We start from the raw sequence: 21,579 nt of genomic DNA on the forward strand, positions 1-21,579 counted from the left end.
ACTTTGGGAGAGTAGGCACCACTTTTGGGATACCATCCAGGCCCTGGCATTACTCCCAGGTGTACAGAAAAATTCTAGACACGAGAGGTTTATGTCCAAAAAGGAGACAGAGGAGTCCTGTAACTTTATTCGTGAACAAAGGGAAAGGCCATGGGGCATTTCCCATGGGGCCTCTCAAGTTGTTGGGGATCCTAATTTTCATGGCCCCATCACCCTCTCCCTTTCTCCACTGGCTGAAGTGGAGAAGCTTCTAATCTCCTGAATTGCCTACTGTATGTCCCCCTCTAACATGCATCTCCCCTTTGTTTAACATATGATATTCATAGCTCTATTGTCTTTGTTCTTCTTCTCCAAGTTCAGGAATTTAGCAGGACCTTGGCTGAGCAGCAGTCCTTGTGAATTAGTAACACTTTCTGAAACTGATTATTTCTCCAGTTACTTCCTTATCTACAAATCCCTGGCCCGATCTACAAACAGATTCACAGAGTCTGTTTGTAAAGACACATTCATCTTATTCCTTTCACCAGGCACCACCAGGGCACTGGCACTGCCTGTCTGTGGTTGGGCCTTTTGTCACTCTGGTGCCAGTCCTTGCCCAAGCTGAACCCAGTGAGCTTTGTCCAGTCTTTTCCAGCCTTTTCTAGCCTTCCTGCAAATCCAAGGCAGATTTGGGGATTTTGTTGTTGCGGTTTTCCTTGTTTCTGTAGTGCCAGTCCTTGCTGCAGCTGAGCCCAGTGACCCTTCTCCAGCCCAGCCTGGAGGCAGGAAGGGAGTGAGCTGGGATGGGGATGGTGGTGAGTGTCACACTATGACATGAAATAACTCATGCATTCACTCAAGATGTAAAAGAAGGAAAAGAGGAAGTTTTATTTCTGCCCTCGCAATATATAGAATTCTAAAAGTGACAGTGGATTGGAGGGTGAAATTGCTACCTCTCCAACCACACTGGTCAAACCAACAGTCTATTAATTCTCTCTTCCTACAAAGAAGAATGCAAAACAATCATTTACATGAACAGTGTGTGAGAACTCTAGTAAAAATATGTAAACATCAGAAGGCATAGAAAACTTTTAAAAGAACTTTAAAACTTTTAAAAGAACAGGGTGACAGGTGAGGATGGGGGATGATGGGATGGTTTGGTGAGAGCAGGTGATGGTGGTGGGGATGGGGATGGCAGAGCTGTGCAGAATGGTGCAGAGTGGAGGGGATGGGGATGGTGCTGCTGTGGGGATGGGGATGGGGATGGTGGTGCTGTGGGGATGGGGATGGGGATGGGGATGGGGATGGGGATGGGGATGGGGATGGTGCTGCTGTGGGATGGGGATGGAGATGGTGCTGTGGGGATGGGGATGGGCAGGACGGTGCGGTGAGGTGTGGATGGGGATGTCTGTACGGTGAGCTGCAGGCAGGGATGGGGATATCCGTACGCCGCCGTGCAGAGCCGTGCCGCGCGGAGCGGAGCGGCGCCACCCCGTCCCGCCCCCCGGTGCCAGCGTGACCCCGCCGCCGATCACTTCCAGGGCGGCCCCGGCTCCCGATTTGAAAATGCGGGAGCGGCTGCTGGTGCTCCTGTGCGCGCTGGCGCGGCGGCGGCGGCGGCGCGCCGGGGCCATGGCCGGGAACGGCACCGGCAACGGGAGCGGCGCCGGCAGCGGGAGCAGCGCCGGCGCCGGGGGCTGGGACGGGCCGCAGCGGCGCGCCTGGCTCCGGCACTACTACAGCCAGCGGCAGAAGCGGCTCATGACGGTGACCGGGGCGGGGCCGCCGCGGGGGGGGGGACTGCACGGGACGTGGGGACGGGGTCACGGGGGACGGAGGGTGCGGGGATGCAGGGGATACGTGGAGATCGCGGGGACACAAAGGATGGGGGGGTCGCGGGGGATGCACTGAAATCACGGGAGCACAAAGGGTGGGGGATACGGGAGACGAGCGGAGGTCACGGCGATATGGGGGATGGGGGGATGCGGCACAGATCACGGGGACACAGGACGGGGGACGTAAGAAACACATGGGCATGGGGGATTTGGGGCACGGGGTACACAGGTCACAGGAACACAAAAAATTGACGGGAGGAGCAGGATGCAAAGGACAGTGGTGGGAAGGATGGGGAGCACGGGGAAGTCACAAGGGGGACATAAAGGGTGGGGGACATGTCCCAAAACACGGGATGTGGGACTGGAAGGACACATGGACACAGAGGTCACAAAGGATGGTGTGGATGGGGAACGTGGGGGTTCTGTGGGACACAAAGACAGGGACACAAAGGACGGGACTTGATGGACATGGGATATGATCCTGGACACAAAGGATGGTGGATGCAGCGGACCTAGGGACGTGAAGGAAGGGGTGACATCAAAGGTAGGGGATGCAATGGGGGAATACAAGGGATCCCTGGCTGCAAGGACAAGCTTGGGGGGGGGGAACATGAGGAACCTGCTGGCCTGGGCAGTGGCTGAAGAAGGTGACTAAAGACTCTTTAGTTTGAAGTTGCATTGTAGAATTTAATAATAGAAAAACAATTCCTGTGGAGAGTCCAGGAGCTTCCCCTTCCAAATCATGATTCCCACCTTTGAGGGATGCTCTCTCCCCCTTCCAAATCAGGACTTGGCCCACAGTTCCCTCAGCAGCTGGAAATCCAGTAATGCTCATTAAAATACAAACCCCCAGAGGAAATGGCCACACCGAAAAAGGGCTTTTCCAGAAAACTCCGTCTGCAACAACTGAGCATCTTGTCTAGAGTCACATCTGCTGGCTGGTGGGTTTGCAGTGAGGTTTCCCAGGAACAGGAAGATTTGACTGGTGTTAGACCAGTTGGGACCACTGGCCACCTGAGACTGGCCATCCTCCTGCCTTGATCAAGTCTCTTGAGCTGGGTGGTCTTCAGAAGTGGGTCCCAGTGAAGCGCAGGGAAGCACTGTCTCACACTGCTGTTGTCTCCCCCCTGCACTGCAGCTCCTCATCGCTCACCGGAGGAGAACCAGCTGCTGCTTCTACCCCCGCGCCTGGCCCAGCCTCAGGAGCACAGACTGGTGGGAGCAGGTGGTCCTGAAGGAGTTTGGGCCCCAGGACTGGCTGGAGAAGTTTCGGATGTCCAAGGAGACTTTCTTCTACATCTGCAACCAGCTGCGGCCTGGGCTGGCTCCGCACAGCGCCCACTTCCACCCCACCCTGCCACTGGAGAAGAGGGTGGCTGTGGCCCTGTGGCACTTGGCCACCAACGTGGAGTACCAGACTCTGAGCCCGCTCTTCGGTGTGGGGCCCTCCACAGTGCAGAGCTGTGTCCGGGAGGTAAGCTATGCTGTCGTCTTGCTGCTGAAGCCGCTTTACCTCCGGCTGCCTGACGAGAAGGAGCTGGAGAACATGGTGCGCATCTTCTGCACACGCTGGGGCTTCCCGCACTGCATCGGGGCACTGGACAGCCTGCACATCCCCATCCACCCGCCCCTGCGCCTCACCGCCGACTACTGCAACGGCCAGGGCTGGCACTCCATCCTCACGCAGGCCACCGTGGATGGGCTGGGGCAGTTCTGGGACGTCTCCACCGCCTTTCCAGGCAGCATGGAGAACAGCGCTGTCCTGGAGAGCTCCAGCCTGTGGGTGCTGGCCAAGGAGGGCCGGCTGTGCCCCAACCCTCCCAAGCATTTCATGGGGAAGGCACAGAAGTATGTGCTGCTGGGCGATGCCACGTACCCCCTGCAAGACTGGATCCTCAAGCCCTACCAGGAGGACGAGAACCTCACCCAGCGCCAGCTGCAGTTCAACTACCGCCTGAAGCGGGCCCACAGCGTGATCGAGAACGCCTTCCTGCGCCTCAAGGCGCGCTGGCAGATCCTCCTCAAGTGTGACGATTGCAGCCTGGAGCTGCTGCCCACCCTCGTCCTTGCCTGCTGCATCCTGCACAACGTCTGCGAGGCCCACGACAACCCCTTCAACGAGGAGTGGCTGGAGGGCACCGAGCCCACCGAGCTGCCCAAGCCCTGCCAGCCCGCGCCGGCCGCCATGGAGGACACCCGGGCTGAGCAAGTGCGTGAGCTCATGTGCCAGTACTTTGAGAGCTGCGGGGAGGGCTGATGGGCCCGGGGAACAGCTGCCCCGCACATCTCTGCTTGCAGACTCACCATGGACTCCGGCAAACTGGCCCAGTGCTACCAGCTGTACCAGGCGGGCCCAGGGCGGGGAGGGGTGGCCATGTCATGCTCATGCTGGGTTTGCTGTGGAGGTTTCAGGCAGTGGAATGTATTTTGTGCCCATTCTTTCTCCCAGGATCTAAACTGTTTGGTGGTGTGTTGTGTGCTGTGGGAGTACAGTGGGGATTAGGGCTGGGAGGGGGCGGCTGCTGGGATCTCTCTTTCCTCTGTCTCAAGGCCTCTCCATTAGACCAAATTCAGCAGGAGCCTTGAAATAAGGCAAAACTCCTTTGGAGGTTTGAAACTTGCTGTGTAAACACACATGGGAAGGAGAGGGAAGGAAGAGGTGGTGACTTGCAAGAGCTGACACCAGCCTGGAATTAAACTGCATCCACAAACTCAGCGATGTGCTGCCCTGAGGGTTTGTCCAGCCTAGCACTCCCCAGCCCCTCTCCAGAGGGGTTTTGCTTAGCCTGCCACACCTGGCCCCTCTCCAGAGAGGTTTACCCAGCCTGGAACACCCTGAGCCCCTCTCTGGAGAGGTTTGCCCAGCCTGGCACCCCTGGTTCTTCTCCAGTGTGATTTTGCCCAGCCTGGCATCCCTGATCCATCTCCTGAGGGATTTTGTCCAGTCTCGCACCCCAGGTCCCTCTCAGGGTTGGGTTTGCCTAGCCTGGCACTGCCCAAACCCTCTCCAGTGGGATTTCTCCCAGCCTGGAACACCCCCAGGCCCCTCTCAGGGTGGGCCTTGCCCAGCCTGGCACCCTCTGCTTCTCTCCAGAGAAATTTTGGCCTCCTTGGAACACCCCAGCCCCTCTCCGGAGGGGTTTGGGCAGCCCGGCAGGCCGGTCCCTCTCCGGAGGGGTTTGGGCAGCCCGGCAGGCCGGTCCCTCTCCGGACGGGCTGTGGCGCGGTTCCGAGTCCCTGCGGCCCTGCCCGGCTCTGCCATCCGGCCTGGGCAGCGCCCCCTGGCGGCCGCAGCGCCCTCGGGTGGAGGGGAGGCAGCGCCCCCTCGTGGGCGGCCCCGCCCGTGCGTATTGCGCAGGCGCGGCCGCCGGGCGGTCACGTGGCGGAGCAGTAAGATGGCGGCGCGCGGTGAGTGCGGCGCCGGCAGCGCCGGGCCCTCCCCGAACCCCCCTGGATCCCCCGGCCCGGCGGCTCCTCTCGGGCCCCGCTTCCGCTGGCTCGGCGGCTCCGTCTGCCGCGGTCGCGGCAGGCGGTCTATGTCCGTCCCGGGTATCCGGTGAAACCGAGTGTCCGAGGACACGCGCTGTGGGGCCAGCCCCGGCCCCGGGGTCCGGTTCTCCGGCACAAGCCGGGCCGCGGCCCTTCCCGGCCGTCCCGCCCCCGGCCACGGGACCCGCTGGCGGCGGAGGGCGCGCCTTGACTCCCTTTCCCGGACGCAGGAGTGTGACCGAGGAGCCCCCCAGAGCCGCCAGCTTGCCCGCGCCATGGTGACGGAGCAGGAGGTGGAGGCCATCGGCCGCACGCTGGTGGACGCGGCGCAGCCCCTGCCCGCCCGGTTCCGGGCCCTCTTCACCCTGCGCAACCTGGGCGGCCGCGCGGCCGTGGAGTGGATCGGCCGCGCCTTTGGGGACGGCTCGGCGCTGCTGAAGCACGAGCTGGCCTTTTGCCTGGGCCAGATGCAGGACGAGGCGGCCATCCCGGTGCTTATCGGCGTGCTGGAGGACACGGCCCAGGAGCCCATGGTCAGGCACGAGGCAGGTACGGCAGCAGCTCCTGCGGCTCTGGGGGCAGGGGAGGGGGCTGGCTGGCAAGTGGGGCTTGAGGTGCTCGCCCCACTGTACAGAGCAGCTCGTGGGGGCCTGATCCGGCTTGGATGTCAAACCCTGAGTCAGGTAACATCTCACCACCGTCCCTGGCCACACCTGACAGGACAGGTTGGTCAGGCTCTGCTGTTCCTGCTGGCCAGGCTTCTCCCATCGTGTTTGTCCTCTTTGGAATTGGTCAGTCTGGCTTGTGCCCGTGTTTGCCCCATTTGGGATCCATCAGTTAAGCCTGTGTCTGTGCTTCAGAGCAAGGCAAGGCATTGCCAGAGGACACAGCAGGGCTCTTGTCCCACAGACGCCCTGATTACATCCTGGTACATCCTTCAGGTGAAGCCCTGGGTGCTATTGGGAACCCCGACGTGCTGGATATCCTGAAACGCTATTCCCAGGATCCTGTGGTCGAGGTGAGGTTCCCGAGGGGTCATTTCCTCTGGGATGCAGCACTGCTGGTCTCGGAGGCAGGTCCCACGCTGGCCAGGTGGGTGGGGACATCACAGTGACATCCTGCTGTGCGCTGGGCTTCTCCTGGCGCTGTCCAGTGCTGTTCTGCAGCCGGGGCCGTGTCCCTGTCCCCACAGGTGGCAGAGACGTGTCAGCTGGCCGTGAGGAGGCTGGAGTGGCTGCAGAACAACAAGGAGAAGCCAGGCAGCAGCCCGTACCTCTCTGTAGATCCTGCTCCCCCCGCTGAGGAGACAGATGTTGCCAAGCTCCGGGAGATCCTCCTGGATGAGTCCCAGGAACTGTTTGAGCGCTACCGGGCCATGTTTGCTCTGCGGAATGTGGGGGGCCAGGCTGCTGTGCTGGCACTGGCAGAAGGTGAGGGCCTGTCCTTACTGTGGGTCTGTCCAGGCTAATCTGGGACAAGCCCTTCCCAAATCCAGGACTGCCAGGGCTACTCTCACATGTTTGTATCTAGGGCTGCTGTTCCCTGCTACATTACAGGGTGCTGGGTGTTCCAGAGTCCCCTTGTCACCCTCCAGACCCCCTTCCCTGAGGGAGGGAGGGCACTGGCTGTGATGGTGGTCTGGGACCAGCTGGTCTGACCCATTGTCAGACCTGCTCTGGGGTTTTTGGGGTCATGCTCTCCTGGTCTGGAAGTTCAGGGGCTGCTGGTGTTTGGGAATAGTTCTGGAGAAGGGAATGTCCCTGAGTGGGAAAGGGGCAGACCACAGCCCAGGAACTGTTGGGACCCACCCCCAGCCTGAGGGAAGTGGCTCAGGCTCTCCAGCCATCTGGGACTGTTGAGGTCCATAAGATGGGTCTGTCAGCTCCTGCTCCAGCTGCTTGGTCCCAGAGGGCTGAGGTCCCTGACCATGCTGCCATCCCCTGGAATATCATGTGGTGGGGCAGAACCTGGGCAGGTGTGGGGCAGCAGCTCTGCTGGGGGGTGGGTGCTGCTGTCCTAGGAGGCACTGGGACAAGGCTGGGATCTGGGAGCAGGGTGGGACACCCCTTCCTGTACATGGGGCTGGGGTGGTGACCCTTGCCATCTCCAGCTTTCAGGTGGGGGCTCCATCCAGGCGTTGTTTTGGGGCATGCTGTTGAATTTTAGGGTATCCCATCTCACTGTCCCCCCACCCCCCCACAGGGCTGCGCTGCGGCAGCGCGCTGTTCCGCCACGAGATCGGCTACGTGCTGGGGCAGCTGCAGGACGAGGCGTGTGTCCCCCAGCTGACAGCCGCCCTGTGCAGCCTCGCCGAGAGCCCCATGGTGCGGCACGAGTGCGCCGAGGCGCTGGGTGCCATCGCCCGGCCCTCCTGCCTGCGGGCCCTGCGCGCCTTCGCCGGCGACGAGGAGCGCGTGGTGCGCGAGAGCTGCCAGGTGGCCCTGGACATGTACGAGTATGAGAACGGCGCCCAGTTCCAGTATGCTGACGGGCTCTGCAAGCTGCAGGCCTCCTCCTGAGCCGGGACTGGGGGCACTGAAGTGGGTGTGCTGCCTCCCAGCCCCTCCTGCTGCCAGTGGTGGATCTGTGCCTTGCCATGCAGAGCTGGAGGAGGGACTGGGTTTGCTCTCTGGCACAATTACAGCCACCTTTTCCCTCCAAATCCGGGCTGAGCTGCTACTTGCCTCCCCACAACTCCTTGCCAGCCACTGTTTCCTGGATCTGCCCCTTTTCCCTGCCAGGATCAGCGCTGCCTGCCTGCAGCATGGCTTGGGGCTTGGACCAGGTGGGCTCTGCTTGGCACGTCAGGGCCTGCTGCGGCTCTGCAGGGCTTGGGCCTGCCCTGGGTTGGTGCTGCCCTGTCGGCAGCTCAGTTCTCTCCAGCTGAGCTTCGCTGGGGGCTACGATGGGCTTTGGGCACCCTCTCTTGTGGGCTGTGGTGTTAGGGTGCTTCGGAATTGCTCTCAGTGATGTTGCTGAGCCGGGGCCATCCTCGCCCGCGCAGTGGGTTTGGCTTCTCCTGTTGGGACAAGCTGGAGCTGAGCCTGTGGCAGCCTCTGCCCCAGCATGGGGGTTGTTTCATGGCAAAGTTGGGAAGATATGGCTGGGTTTTTTCTGCAGGGAAGGGCGCTGCCATTAGGGTGGGCAGGATGAGGCAGAGCCTGCCTGGGCTTTCCCCCGTGTTTAACCAGGGCCAGGAGGGCTGAGGCTGCTACTGGCACCCAAATCCCTCAGTCAGCCCAGCCTGGGCACTGGGGGTTGGGGTTTGGCGTGGAATAAAGCACTGGCACAGGAAGCTGAAGTGAGTCGAGCTGTGATTTACCTGTGCCCAGGTGTGGAGTGCAGTGCTGTGGGGTCAAGTGCTGGGCAGGAGTCTGAGGGCTGCCAAAATGAAGTCATAGAACCATTGAGATTAGAAAGGACCTTTAAAATTGAGTCCAGCCACATTGGGAGGAGCAGAGAGTGGGGTCCCTGATGGCATGAGGTGAAACCCCAGTCCTGGGGAGGAGGATGATCTGTGTGAGGTGCCCTGATAGGTTCCACTGCCCTGCAGGACCTGGCATCCTGCTGGGCATACCTTTTCCCTTTGTCCAAGGGCTCCCTGTGAGTCACTCCCAGGCTCAATCCTCTTAGTCCCTGAAGCCAGGTCAGCATCCCTAGGGCTCTGGTGCTCAGGGCCACAGCCAAGGGGCAGCCCTGGCCATGGCCCAGTCCTACGCAGTTCAGGACCCCATGGAAAGGGCTCTTAGTCAAAATGTGACCAGTTTTGGTCACCTGTACACACTAAGAGTCAGTGACATGTACCTGAGTGCTTTGGGTAGGGTCACCTGTGTGTTATGGGGAGGGTGAGGGGCTCCAGACTGCACTTCCCCAGCACTGGGGACAAACATCTGATGCTTTCACACTGTTTGGAGTCAGCAGCTGTTACGGGTTACTTGTCCTCCTTCCCTCACCCTCCATAGCCCCTGGGTGATGGGCAGGACCCAGCTGGCACTTTGGGCTCTGGGCTGTCCCTGTGTCATATCCATCCCCAGCACAGTGAGATGGGTGACTTCTCCCAGGCCACGTTATCATTTCCACTGTTCCCTTCTTGGCACTGTGCCCCAGCACCCTGGAGTTTGCCAGGCTGTTTGTCCCCACTTATCACCAAGCTGGATCCCTGTGCCCCCACCTTTGCTCTCCAGCTTTTCCACAGGTAACTCACTCAGACTTTGCAGGATTGTTTGCCAGTCATTCTGTGCCAACATTTGTCTCTGCTCCCCCAACACCTTTTAAGACAAAATTGGAACAAAATGCATTTCTGAGGCTGGGGTCTTGGCAGGGGTGACCTGGTGCAACAGAGCTGGGAGGTGCTGGACTGCAGCCGGGCTCAGTCTTGAGCCTTGACTTGGCACTGAACTCCACCAGCATCTTCAGCCTGTGCTGGGAAGTGTTTGGGATTTCTTCAAAGCTGCTGCTGGTCTGGGCTAAAACCTCCACCCTCTTGGTGTGGGGGGAATTGCTTTTGGGGGAAGCATGGACTCAACACCCCTCTGCAGGCTGCTCTGCCCTGGGGAGGTGATACTGGGTGCTGGGGTGACATGTGGCAGCCATTTGGGAAGGTGGCAGCCTCTTGCCATGGGCTGCTTCCCTCTACAGCAGAGGGGGCCCCGTGGGAGCCCCCCTGGCTGAGGCTGCATCCCCATCCCCTCTGCCCATCTCCCCCGGCTCCAAGGGTGCTGTGTCCTCTGGGATCTCAGCCATCTGCTCCAGGGATCCAGGGCCTGCTGAGGCATTTAACCCAGCCCAGGGGAGGGAGGAACGACCTCGGGCATCCCTCCCCATTCCTGTCTTAAGGAGTTCTCCAGCTGCAGGTGACTCCTCACTCCCAGGGGGGCAGGGGTACCAGTGGTGTTCCCAGAGGGGCAGGATTTGGGGACCGTGACCGACATCGGAGCCCACTGGTCACCTCCCGTGCTGAGGCAGCCAGGCTGTGCCTGGATTAGCAGGTGCTAAGCTCCTTCTCAGCAACACAGCTCTGTCGGCGGGTGAGTGGCACTGCCACCAGCCATGGGGACACCACTGTCCCTGTGAGCTGCCAGCACCGAGGAGCCTTGTGGACCCTGATGCCACTTCCCCCCTGCAGTCCCCTGCCTGGCAAAGGCTTCAGTGGCTTGAGGTGGGGCTGCAGGGATAGCTGGCCATGGCCCTGGTGGGGGGTATTCCCCTCCCTGGCACTGGGGGGGCACGGGGGCCACGGCACTTGCTGCAGTCCCCCCCTGAGGAGGATGGGGTGCTGTACGTGGATTACAAGCCCCCTGCCCTGGACAGCATCCACCTGCCCCGCCATGTCCTCTACCTGATGATGGCAGCAACACTGGTGCTGGTGGTGGCATATGCCATCGTGGGGCACCTCATCAAGGACCTGGTGCACGACTTCGCTGGTGAGTGCTACCCCCAGCGGGGTTGGGCTTTGGGGTGGGCAGGGGGCCAGGGGGATCCCCCCACCTGAGCCCTGCCTACTGTGGCAGGGCTAGTGCTGCTGACAGCTCCGTCTCTGCCCCTGCAGACTGGGCATTTGGGCCCAAGCCGGAGGAGAAGGCAGGGATGGCCGAAGGCCCCGTGCCAGAGGCAGAGTGGCTGGAGAAGGACGAAGTGCTGGTGGAGCAGAAGGTGGAGGATGAAGGCAGCGGCATCCTGCCCGGCACGGACATCCCGCTGCGGCCGCTCGCTCCACGCAGCTCCATCTCCTTTGCCGACTCCCCCCCGAAGACGTTCTTCTAGGGTCAGGGGACACCCCTGCCACCAGAAGGACCCTGCAGCCCTGCCTGACCATTGGGTCATGATGTGGCCCTGGCCGTAGGCACTGCCCAGCACTGGCACACAGCCTCCCCCTCCCTGCCCAGCCCTAGCGCTGCTCTCAGGGCTCCTCTTGGGCTGTCACGCCAATAAAGCCATTTGCCCCAGCCCTGGTCGCCCCTTGGCCCAGCACAGTGCGGGGGGGTGGCAGGGCTGGGGCATCCCAACCTTTGCCTGGGGTAACAGCACCCCTTGGCACAACCGTGCCACCCCCGCCCATGGGCACATGGGTGTATATAGGGGAGTGCTTGGGGGTGCAAACCCATGATGTAGGGGCACAGCCAGTGGTGGCAGAGGACACGGACACGGGTGCACACGTGCACAAATGGATACTCCTCTGGATGGGCCAAGTCAGTGTTGGCACATGGGTAGGGACTGACAGATGGACAGCTGGATGCTGAGGCTGGCTGTGCCCCCACCACCCCCTCAATGCCTTGGCACTGCCAGACCATGCTCAGTGGCACCCAGAGGTGACCCCAAACCAGTCCTGGGGGACAAAGCACCCTGAAGCCTCACTTGGGTTCTGGGTAAGGGCACTGGGCATGGGGGCTGTTTTATGGACCTGCAGCCCCTGTCTTTAACCCAGGCTGAGGCTGGATCCCTGTGCCCCCAGTCTCCTTCACCCCTTGAGGAATTGCCACAGGCAGGTTGGCCCTGCCAAAGTCCACTGTCCCTGGGGTGCTGGTGGCCACCCTCTGCCTCAGTTTTCCTTGTGTCCTGGTGGGTGGGCCTCCCTGAGCTAATCCTGTGAGTGTTTCACTCTTGACAGTACGTAGGCACACACTCCCTGAGGACATGGTGGAGTCCCACCTGGGAATGTCTGGGGGCAGCTGGATCATGCCCAGGGGAGGGCTGGGGGTGGCCTGGCATTGCCCACCCCTCTGTGCTGCCCCATCCACATGGGATCTGCCCCAGCCCTGCCAGCAGGGGATAGGGGGAGCAAGGCAGAGTGGGCACTTCTCCACCCATCTGTTCTTCCACCTGTGCACCCACCCACCCGTCTGTCTCTGCCTCCATCCACCTGCCTACCCTGGGGGTGGTCCCCAGTCCTGGGCACAGGGACGCCTGTCCTTTGCCACTGTGTTCCTGGAGGTGGTGGGCACTGGATGCAGTGGGGTGCCGGTGCCCGAGCCAGGGGAGTGGTACCACCTGCCGGGGTGACAGGAGTCACGTTGCCATGGTGCTTGGTGCCACTTTGTCCTCTTGGGGCCAATAAAGGCACCTGTTGCCTTGGGTGCAGAGTGCAGGCACAATAGCAGCAGGTGACAGAAGATCACCTCCAGGAGCAGGATCCAGACGTGCCCCAGCCCTCCGCCCAAAAATGCCAAAGCTCTTGCAGCCCCTCTCGCTCCTGGTCCTGCTCGTCCTCGCTTCCACCGCCCAGGGACAGGCTGGTAGGTGCCCCTGGGACCCTCTGTGCCGCTGTGCCCCGGGGTGCTTGGGGAGGTGGCCAGGCCCCCTCCCACCCCGTCATCAGGTCAGCTCCTGGGAGACCTTTCCAGTGGGACCAGTCTGTCCCAGTGCTCCAACAGTAACTTTTAGGGGTAGAGCAGAAAGATCTGGAGACACCCACCTGCTGTCCCAGTGCTCCCCACTGCACTGGGGACAGGTGAGCTGTGTCAGGAGTGGCTTCCTTGGTACCCAAGGGACACTGGGAAGGGGGAACAGTGAGTGTCTGCCAATGTCCCATCCCATGGGGGGTCCCATCTCGTGGGGGGGTCCCATCCCCTGAAGGATGGAGTTCCCCTGAAACTGTCTCCATCCCTGTCTTTTCCCTTGCCTGTCCCCTGGCCACGCAGGCACGGGCCCCAAGGTGCTCCAGCCGTGGCTCATTGGCCTCACGGCCGTCGTCGTCTTCCTCTTCGTCGTCTTTGTGGTGCTGCTCCTTAACCGGCTCTGGAATCTCAGGAAGAAGAGGTTGGATTTGGGGGGGGGGGGGGGGGGTGGGCTGGCCAGGGGAAAACTGCGTGGAAGGTTGCCATGGGCTGGGGCAGGGTTGTCCCCGGGCACCGTTCAGCCTCTCTCCCCTCGCAGGAAGGAGAACGACCACGCGGAGACCCTGGGGAGTGACAGGTACCACAGCCCGGGTGCCGCGGGGCAGCACCGGGACCCCCCACAGCGGGGCTCGGATTCCCTCGAGGGTGGCCACGTTCCGCCTGTGCCCTCGGCATGGCTGGAGGCGGCTGTTCCGCGGTGCCCTTCACGGGGCACGGCCGCGGTGCCGGTGCAGTGCCCGGCTGACCGACGTTCCCTTCCTCCCGCAGGCTGGGGCGCTCCGGCCACGTCAACCGGGCGGCTGTGGACTGGGATGAGCTGAGCGACGACAAGCAGCAGAGCAAGGCCACGTCCCTCTGAGTCCCCCCGCACCCCTCAGCCCCCTCCGGAGCACCTCTGGCGGGGACCGCACCCTCACCCCGTCCGCGGGCCGGAGATCCGCGCCGGGTTTCGGCGTCAGCCGCGGCCACCATGGCACCTCCCGCCCCGCGGCCGGCCCGGCTGTGACCAAGACCCGGCGCGGATCACCAGCTCGCCGGAGCTGAGCGGGGAGGGCGGCGGCCAGGGGCCGCAGCGGGGTCTCCCCGTGCCCCCCAACCCTGAGCCGGCGGGGAGTCCCGGCCCGGGGGGACGAGGACAGTCCCCTCCCCAGACGTGCCCACTAAAGGTTTCCCCAGCCTACCCCGGTGTCAAGCGTGTCGTGTCACTGTGCGGGGGAGGGGCTGTCCGGCACCCCTGGGTGCCACTTGGGCAGGGGACAAGGACAAGTTCCACAAGGTGCCAGACCCCAGCGCCCTCGGCAGGGCGAGAGCCAGTGTCCAGCCACGTCGCTGCCACACCAGCCCGGACCGAGGGGAGGGCACTGAGGGGACACGGGGAGCTGGGGAGCCCCGAGGGGGCCTCGCCCTGAGGCTGTCCTGAGCAGTGCTTGGGGACAGCGACCGTGGGCACCGCGGCGGTGGAGCGCAGCTTCGGCCAATGCTGACCCACGGGTAACGGCAGTGACATCACACCGCCAGGCGGTGACGTCACGCGCATGAGGTGGTGACGTCCCGTGGCCAAGGTCTGAAGCAGAGGAAGTGGCAGCAGCTCTGAACTCCCAGGTGAACCGCGGCTGCCCCCGCCCACGCCCTGTCCCCACGTGTCCTCTCCCTCCGCCTGCGGCTGGGGCTGCGCCCTGCGGGCTCCCAGCTCCGTCACCCTCCTCTGCGGGCTAGGGGCAGCCGTGCTTGGGGGTCCCTCCTCCGGGGTACCGGGTGCCCGCTGCGGGGCAGGGCTCTGCTCTCCGCAGTGCCCCCCCTGCCCTCCTCCTCCGCTGGGACACCCGTGTTCTCCCCGCTTGGGCACCGTGCCTCAGTTCCCCCGGGTCAGTGAAGGAAGGGCGGAGGCGAGCTGGAGTTGAAGCATAGCTTGTTTAATTTTTATACATTTTTTTTTTGTCTTTTTTTTTTTTATTTTTTATTTTTTAATCTTTTTTTGTGTGTCAGTTTTTTCTTTTTTGTTTTTTTCTTCTTTTTTGTCTCTTTTTTCTCTTTTTTGCATAGGGGAGGGGGGGGGAACAACAACAACAGAAAAAAAAAACCGGGAAAAAAAACCAAAACAAAACCAAAACAAAAGAAACAAAACAAAAAAGAAAACCAAAAAAACCCCCAAAATCCGTATCAGGGTCAGTAAGTGTATGTAGGCAGGAGCGGCGCTATGGGTAATGGCTGCGTACAATGGTATAATCAAATATCGTGAAGCACCAGGGAGGCGAGCGGGGGCTCGGGGGGGTCATGCGGGGCCAGGGGGCGCGGGGGGCGCGGGGGGGCCCGGCCCCGGCTCGCGGCCCTGGTGCGCTCGCGGTGTGTATCGGCTGCGGCAAAGCGAAAGCGAGAATCCGGCGAACGAGTAAAATATAACTGCGGGGAGGGGGCACCCCCGGCCCCCCGGGGAAGCGGGGACCCCCCGAAAAGGCGGGCGGGGCAGCCGGCGGCGCGGAGGCACTGCGGCGGGATTTTTGGTTTGGGTAAGAGGCGCGGTCCGGCCGGCTGCCGCCTCGGCGCCTTTTTGGGGCGGTTTCTCTCCCTTTGCCGCTCTTTGCCCGGGGGTGGGATTTCCCCCAACCCCGGCTCCACCTCCCGCCTGCCCCCAGGGCATCGCACGGGGCGCCCAGCGGGGCACGCGGGTACCCAGCGCGGCACCCATGGACCGGGGCACCCGTGGGCATCGCCTGGGGCACCCGGAGGGGCGTCGGTGGCTATTGCTCGAGGCACCCTGCGGGGCACCCCTGAGCACCACTTGGGGCACCCAGAGAGGCCCCCGTGGGCATCACCTGGAGCATCCAGAGAAGCACCCAGAGGAGCACCCATGGGCACCAGGTGGGGCACCCAGTGGGACACCCCCGGGTATCACCTGGAGCACCCACAGTGATACCCACAGGCACCGCACAGGGGACCCAGAGGGTCACCCATGGGTCTCTCCCGGGGCACCCATCACGGGGGGGTACCCATCCCAGCCAGTGGCGGGATACCCGGGGGGGGCAGAAAGCAGCAAATTCCAAACTCCGAGTATTAAAAAAAAAAAAAAAAAACATAACCAACCAAAACAAAACAAAACCAGAACCAAACAAAAACCAAAGTAAAAAAAAAAAAAAAAAAAAAAAAAAAAAAGAAAAAGCCCAAACCGCACCAAACAAGACATATATATATATAGATATATATATATATATATATGTGAGATTTTATATATATATATATTCCTTTGCAATTTAAAGTACCTTAACTGTGTGGGGACCCGCGCCCCCCCGGCCCTGCAGCCCCATATATATATATATGTGGATATATATATATATATACACATATATATGGATATATATATATGGATATATATATATATGGATATATATATGTACAGGTTATTTGTTTTATTTATAGGTCACAAGGACTATTTTTAATTAATTTTTTTAAGCCGACGAGCCCGACTAAAAACCCTCTAGGAGAGACTGTAGTGCATGAAACCCCCGCGGTGATTGTCGAGCGGAGCCCCCTCGTATCCCCATCCTGCGGGGGACCCCCCCAGAGCTTCCCCAGGGATGGGGTGTTCTCCACCCCGGCTTTGCGCTCACCCCGACCGTGGCCATCGAGGCCGCCAGAAGATAAAAAGAAAAGAAGGGAGAATGATTAAAAAAATAGAAATAATAAAATGAGTGGCGCCCCCCTCCCACGCGGAGGGAGCGGGGTGTGTTGCATATTCCCTTTGGGCAGAGCCGGGGGTGCGGCCCCGGGGGGTGTCGGGGGAGCAGTGCAAAGACCCCGGGGGCACGGGGGGGCTCCCCGGCCCCGCAAGGGGAAGCCCCCGGCACGGCCCCCCCAGTGCCGCCCTACGTGCTGGGGGGCCGTCGAGTTGATTCTTTTTTGTCTTTTAAAATTTGGTTTAAGGTGCTTTTCTTGCCGAGGGCGGGTTTTGGGAGGCTGCGGCCGCAGCCCGGCCGGACTTGCAGCCGGCCCGGGGAGTGGGGAGGCAGCAAAGAGGGGACAGGGGCTCCGGGGCTTCCTCGGGGCGGGGGGACCCAGGCCCGAGGGGCGCCAGCGCCCCTCGCCTCCCCGGGGCTGGCCGAAGGGGCTGCCCGGTGGCCCGTGCTCCCTCCCTCCGCTGTCGCTGTCACCGTTTAAAAATGCTTTTTTTAAATTTTTAATTTTTTTTTTTTTTTTTTTTTTTTTTTTTTTTGCTTTGAGCTGAGCCTTTTCCAGCCTTAACCCCCCCCTTTTTTTTTTTGTCTATCTATTAAAAAAAATTCTTTCTTTAAAAAAAAATTGTCTTCTTTTCCCCCTCTTTTTTTTTAATTCTATTTTTCATTCCTCCCCCCTCCCCCGCCCCCAGCTGGACGCCGCCCCCACTCCCTCCTTGCATTGTCCTTGCAGAAATCAATACTGCACCTTGCATAAAGAAGCGTCTCCCGAGGCTCCCCCCAGGGGTCTGCGACCCTCAAACCAGCCTCAAGTCTGGGCGAAACCTGGCGGGACGCGACCACCCCGTCATCCCCTATTAATACTTTTGGACACAAAAAAAAAAAAAAAAAAAAAAAAAAAGAAAAGAAAAGGGAAAAAAAAAAAAAAAGGAACAAAACCAAAACAAACAAACAAACAAAAATCAAAAACTGTTGACGACGACGTTTCTTCATGCCCGAGCAGTAGCGATGCCGGTGCCACCCGCCCACTGGTGTCACAACCCGCGTCAGTTCTCAGCCTCAGGGAGCTCGGGGAGTCTCTCCAGCCGGCGGAACGCTGGGGTTTTAAGGCAAATTCAGGGTTTTTAGGGGGTGTCGGGCCCCTGCTCGGCAGCGGGCACAGCAGGGAGCGGCGGCAAGAAGGCACCTCCTGCCGCTCCCTGCCGCGCCAGCCGGACCCCGGGGATGAAGCCGATGGGGTGGAGGTGGGGGGCAGGCTGTGACCCCCCTGACACCAGCCCGGGAGGGCAAAGCTACATTCACACGGTTCCATTCCTGTCACGAGAGCAGCCAGGCTCAGCCCCCCTGGCCCTGCGCCCCGTGGAAAACCAATTAAAAAGTGGGGGTGCCCTAAGGGGGAGCGGTGGGACGCTGTGGCCCGCCCGAGGGATCAGCCCTGCGGCTCTCCCTCCATCCCTGCTCGTCCCCGCACGGAGCCCAGCACGCCCCGCTCAGTCCTGCCGCGCCCGGACACCGCGTCCCCCCCCGAGGTCTCGGGGGGGTCTCTGGCCCGGGGGTCCCTGCCGCCTCCCGCCTCGCTGCCTTTGGTTGCTGGAAGCAGAAAAAACAAATCAAAACCCCCCAAAAGGGAAGGGAAACAAAGAAAAGAGAGGCAAAGCAAAGGGGTGGCCGCCCCCCCGGCCGGCCCCCCCACAGCTATTGCATATTCCGGTGTGTTGGCGCAGAGGATGCATCGGTATTACCAACTGGAAGACGTTTCTGAGGGGGAAAATCGGTTAAAAAAGAAGAAGAATAGAGAGAAAAAGGGACTTTTCCGGCCGAGAAGAAGCCATGCAGGAGGCGGGGGGGGGCAGCGGCCCCCGGCCCCCCCGGCCCCCCGGGAGCCCCGGGCATGCAGCGACTCCCTCGCACTGATATCGGGTCCAGTAATACTTAGGCTTCGAAGGCAAGGCACATCATGTGGTATAAAATTTCGTGCAAATTAGGAAAACATGGATTTTTTTTTTTCTTGTGTGTTTTTTTTTTACGGCTTTTTTTTTCTTTTATACAGATTTTTTTTGTTTGGTTTTTTTTTCCTCTTTTTTTCTCTTTTGCTGAAGGGGAAGGTAGAGCCGGTTAATAAGAGTCTGCCATGCACAGCATCAGCCAGCCGCGGCTGGGTTGAGCCAGGTCACCAGATCCTGTTAAAGCACCATGCAGTTTGTCTCTTTTTTTTTTTTTTTTCTTTTTTTTTTTTTTTTGTCTTTTTGTCTTTTTTTATGTGTTTCTTTTCTCAGATCTTAAAAAAAAAAAAAAACAGGTTTCCCTCTCCGCCAAGCGCTTTTTTTGTTGTTGTTTTTTTCTTTTTTTTTTTTTTTTTTTCCTTTTTTTTGGTGGGTTTTCTCCTTTTCTTGTCCTTTTTTACTATTTTTCTGTCTCCCGGGATTTCCTGCGTCAGCCCTTTCCCCGGTGTCTCATTGTGCCGTCCCGGGGGGGTGGGAAGCGGGGGGAAGCGGAGGGGGGAGCGGGGGCCACTGGGGTGGGGGATGCGATGCCGGTGGTCCTCGGGGCGGCTCTGGGTGCCAGGGGACGGAGTGGCGACGGTGGCCTCGGTGACATTCCCAGCTCCTGGACATCCCACGGCGGCTTCTCTCCATCACCACCCTTCGGGTGTCCCCGGACCGGAGATCCTTTGGGGACCAGTCTCCTCGTCTCGCTGGGGACAACGGGCACCTTCATCCTCGTCCTCCTCCTCGCCTCGGCCGTCGCGGGGGTCCCTCTGCTCTAAGGCACTGCCACGTCCCTGCGTCCCCTTCCCGGCCACGCTGTCACCGCACGGGACGGGGACGGCCGAGCGCTTCCTCCCGCGCTGCCCCCGGCCGAGGGCTCCTCCGGGGAGGCCGGGACCCCTCCCCGCCGCAGTTCAGGCACTTGACGCGGGGCCGGGGGCTCCGGAGGATTCCGGGGGACTTCGAGGGGCTCCGGGGGCTGGCTCAGCCCTCGCCGTCGCTCGGGCTTCTTTTCTTTGCTCCATCCTTTGTATCCAAAAAAAAAAAAAACAAACCCCCCAAAAAAAACAAAAAACAAAAAAAAAAAAAAAAAAAAAAAACAAAAACAAAAAAAAACCAACCAAACAAACAAACAAAAAAAAAAACAACCAAAAAAAAAAAAAAAAAAACCACAAAAAAAACAAACCCCAAAATACCAAAACCACCAAACCCAAAAACCCCAAACCAGCCGTCCCGGCAAGCCGGTGCCGGGGACTCCACCTCCTCCTTCTCCTCTTCCTCCTTTTTTTTGTGATTTTGTTTTCTTTTCTCTTCTTCTTTTTCTTTTTTTTTTTTTTCTTTTGATGATTCCCTCTTAAAAGTGCATTTCCTACAAAATGTGCAACACGAGCGCACCCTGCCTCCCACCTGGTACCTGTCCACAGGAATGCATAGCTCAAACACACGGACGCACGGGCCCCCTCCCCCCCAACCCCGCGGAACCCCCCGGGCGCGAGGACGCCGGGGACACAGGGACACGGGTGGGGACACACGGGGCTCGGCCCGGTGCAGGCTTGGGGGAGGAAGGCGACCAGAGAGGTGGTGACCGGTGTCTCGGCGCGACGGTGGCCGCCGGGCTGCGACAGTCCCCGTGCCGTGTCCCCGATGGAATCGGGGTGCCACCGCCGCTGTGACATTTGGGGCCGTGGTGGGAGCGTCCCGACACCGTGTCCGCGCGGGAACCGAGGTGCCACCGCCGCCGCGACCATCTCTGGCCGTGCCCATGCACCCTCTGTGGTCACAAGCCCCCTCCTCCTGTGCCACCTGCTCGATCCACGGTGCCACCGCGTAACCGTCCCCGTGTCACCGCAGCACGATGTCACCGTCCCCGGAGCGCTCGCACAGCACGGAGCGTCACCCGCCGCGACCGCGAGCGCGCCCGGTCCGCGGGGCTGCGGCAGCGGGAGGGGTTCCCCAGCCCGCCCCGCCGCGCCCCACCCCAGCCCCGGGGCCCCCCGACAGTCTGGGGCCGGGGGGGTCGGCGGAGAAGGTTTGATCATTTTTACTCACGTAGAGGCAAGAACGAGAGAGTCAAAGCCGTTTGCATATTCGGCGAGCGGCCGGCGGGGCTCGGCGCCGCGGCCCCGCAGCCGCTCCGGGAGGCGTTGCTGGCACCGCTTGTGTCAGGTCTCAGCGCGGCGCCGGCCGACGGGGTAAATAATAGTGTTTTTTTGCTTTCTTTTTTTTTCTTTTTTTTTTCTTTTTTTTTTCTTGTTTCTTTGTTTTCTGGCGCATCGCCGGGGTGGGGGGAAAGGTCCTCTTGGGATGGGTTGTTGGTTTGTTTGTTTTTTGTTTGTGGGTTTGGTTTTTTTTTTTTTTTTTTCCATTTTAAAACAGTATGACCCTTTTCCTTCTTCCTTTCCCTTGCTCTTTCCTTCGGGTGTGGGTTTTGCTTGTCGTCGTCGTCGTCGTCGTGAGGCCGCGCTCTCCGTCGTCACCGCAAGGCTGGGCCTGGTGCTCGGGGACGGGGATGTTCCTCTGGGGGTGCCTAAAGCAGAGAAGGGAGGCGAAGGGGCGGCACGGCGGCGGTTATCCCAGGTACCAGGACTGCCGGGAGAGAGGAGAGAGGCCGGCGTTAGTGCTCTGCCCCCGGAGCTGCCCCGTCCTCCCGCCGGTCCCCAGAGCCCGAGACAGCTGTCCCTGCGCTGTCCCTGTGCTGTCCCCTGCTCGGCGCACGGGGCTGGCGTCCCCACTCCTGCGCTGAGTTTGTCCGTCTTCCGCACCGCGGCCACCCGCGTTCCCCTGGGGCCGGTCCCTCTGCACCTTCACGGCAAAGGGAGACCCTCCAAAAGGAATGGTGCCACCTGGGGACAGGTAGGGGGGTGCACGGCTGGGGACCCCGCGAGGTGGCCCCCTGCCACCCTCCCATTGTTTCCCCCCCAGCCCCAAGTTCAAGTTCATTCCCGATTACCTCATGTCTGGTTTCCGTTGGAAACGAGACAGCTCGGGGCCGCTGCTTCCCTTAACCCTTCCAGGCCCCGCCACACATGACCAGAGCACGGCAGGTCTCAGCTGCCCCTTCTGGGACACCGCCTCCTTCCCCCGTGCCTCAGTTTCCCCAGGCAGAGCATCCTCGAGCCTCCCCAGGCATGACTAGGGACACCCATTCACAGGGACCTTGGGGGTCCTGGGATTGCAAGTGGCTCTGACCCCTATCTCTGGACAGGGACTCTGGCCCCCTGCTCCTCCAAGGTTCTCCTGGTGCTGCCCCAGGTCTCCTCTTTAGGGACCCAAGGCCCTTGGGGTG

General features: G+C 60.6%; 5 protein-coding genes across 11 annotated transcripts in view; 4 read left to right on the forward strand and 1 right to left on the reverse strand.

The window, feature by feature from the left end:
* Positions 1-483: 483 nt before the first annotated feature.
* On the forward strand, positions 484-4,529 carry LOC128800501 (uncharacterized). 3 transcript variants are annotated; one of them, XM_053965725.1, is made up of 2 exons: positions 484-794; positions 2,953-4,529. In XM_053965725.1, exons 1-2 carry the CDS (start codon positions 783-785, stop codon positions 4,069-4,071), a joined length of 1,131 nt encoding a protein of 376 aa, XP_053821700.1. In that variant the 5' UTR covers positions 484-782; the 3' UTR covers positions 4,072-4,529. The 3 variants fall into 3 exon arrangements, with proteins under 3 accessions (XP_053821700.1, XP_053821698.1, XP_053821699.1); XM_053965723.1 differs by lacking the exon at positions 484-794 and adding an exon at positions 1,609-1,746; XM_053965724.1 differs by lacking the exon at positions 484-794 and adding an exon at positions 2,004-2,358.
* A 650-nt stretch (positions 4,530-5,179) lies between these two features.
* Positions 5,180-8,598, forward strand: DOHH (deoxyhypusine hydroxylase). 2 transcript variants are annotated; one of them, XM_053965726.1, is made up of 5 exons: positions 5,180-5,222; positions 5,534-5,852; positions 6,245-6,321; positions 6,496-6,733; positions 7,506-8,598. In XM_053965726.1, exons 2-5 carry the CDS (start codon positions 5,579-5,581, stop codon positions 7,820-7,822), a joined length of 906 nt encoding a protein of 301 aa, XP_053821701.1. In that variant the 5' UTR covers positions 5,180-5,222; positions 5,534-5,578; the 3' UTR covers positions 7,823-8,598. The 2 variants fall into 2 exon arrangements, with proteins under 2 accessions (XP_053821701.1, XP_053821703.1); XM_053965728.1 differs by lacking the exon at positions 5,180-5,222 and having other exon boundaries at positions 5,382-5,852.
* Positions 8,599-8,669: 71 nt separating this feature from the next.
* Positions 8,670-11,453, forward strand: SMIM44 (small integral membrane protein 44). The gene is made up of 2 exons (XM_053965730.1): positions 8,670-10,726; positions 10,852-11,453. Exons 1-2 carry the CDS (start codon positions 10,486-10,488, stop codon positions 11,064-11,066), a joined length of 456 nt encoding a protein of 151 aa, XP_053821705.1. The 5' UTR covers positions 8,670-10,485; the 3' UTR covers positions 11,067-11,453.
* Positions 11,454-11,461: 8 nt separating this feature from the next.
* Positions 11,462-13,828, forward strand: SMIM24 (small integral membrane protein 24). Its single transcript, XM_053965729.1, is given in 6 exon segments — positions 11,462-12,336; positions 12,338-12,377; positions 12,380-12,535; positions 12,941-13,058; positions 13,176-13,214; positions 13,406-13,828. Coding segments are annotated over 6 exon segments (462 nt in total). The 5' UTR covers positions 11,462-12,318; the 3' UTR covers positions 13,497-13,828.
* Positions 13,829-16,524: 2,696 nt separating this feature from the next.
* The window catches only part of NFIC (nuclear factor I C), a 42,435-nt gene continuing 37,380 nt past the window's right edge, over positions 16,525-21,579 (reverse strand). For all 4 annotated transcript variants that reach the window (XM_053965717.1, XM_053965719.1, XM_053965718.1 and 1 more), the window contains one exon: positions 16,525-20,879. In XM_053965717.1, the coding sequence (XP_053821692.1) occupies positions 20,862-20,879 (18 nt within the window). In that variant the 3' untranslated portion in view covers positions 16,525-20,861. The remainder of the gene's footprint in view (positions 20,880-21,579) is intronic.

This window comes from Vidua chalybeata, chromosome 27 (genome assembly GCF_026979565.1).
Source record: "Vidua chalybeata isolate OUT-0048 chromosome 27, bVidCha1 merged haplotype, whole genome shotgun sequence".
NCBI classification, from domain to species: domain Eukaryota; kingdom Metazoa; phylum Chordata; class Aves; order Passeriformes; family Viduidae; genus Vidua; species Vidua chalybeata.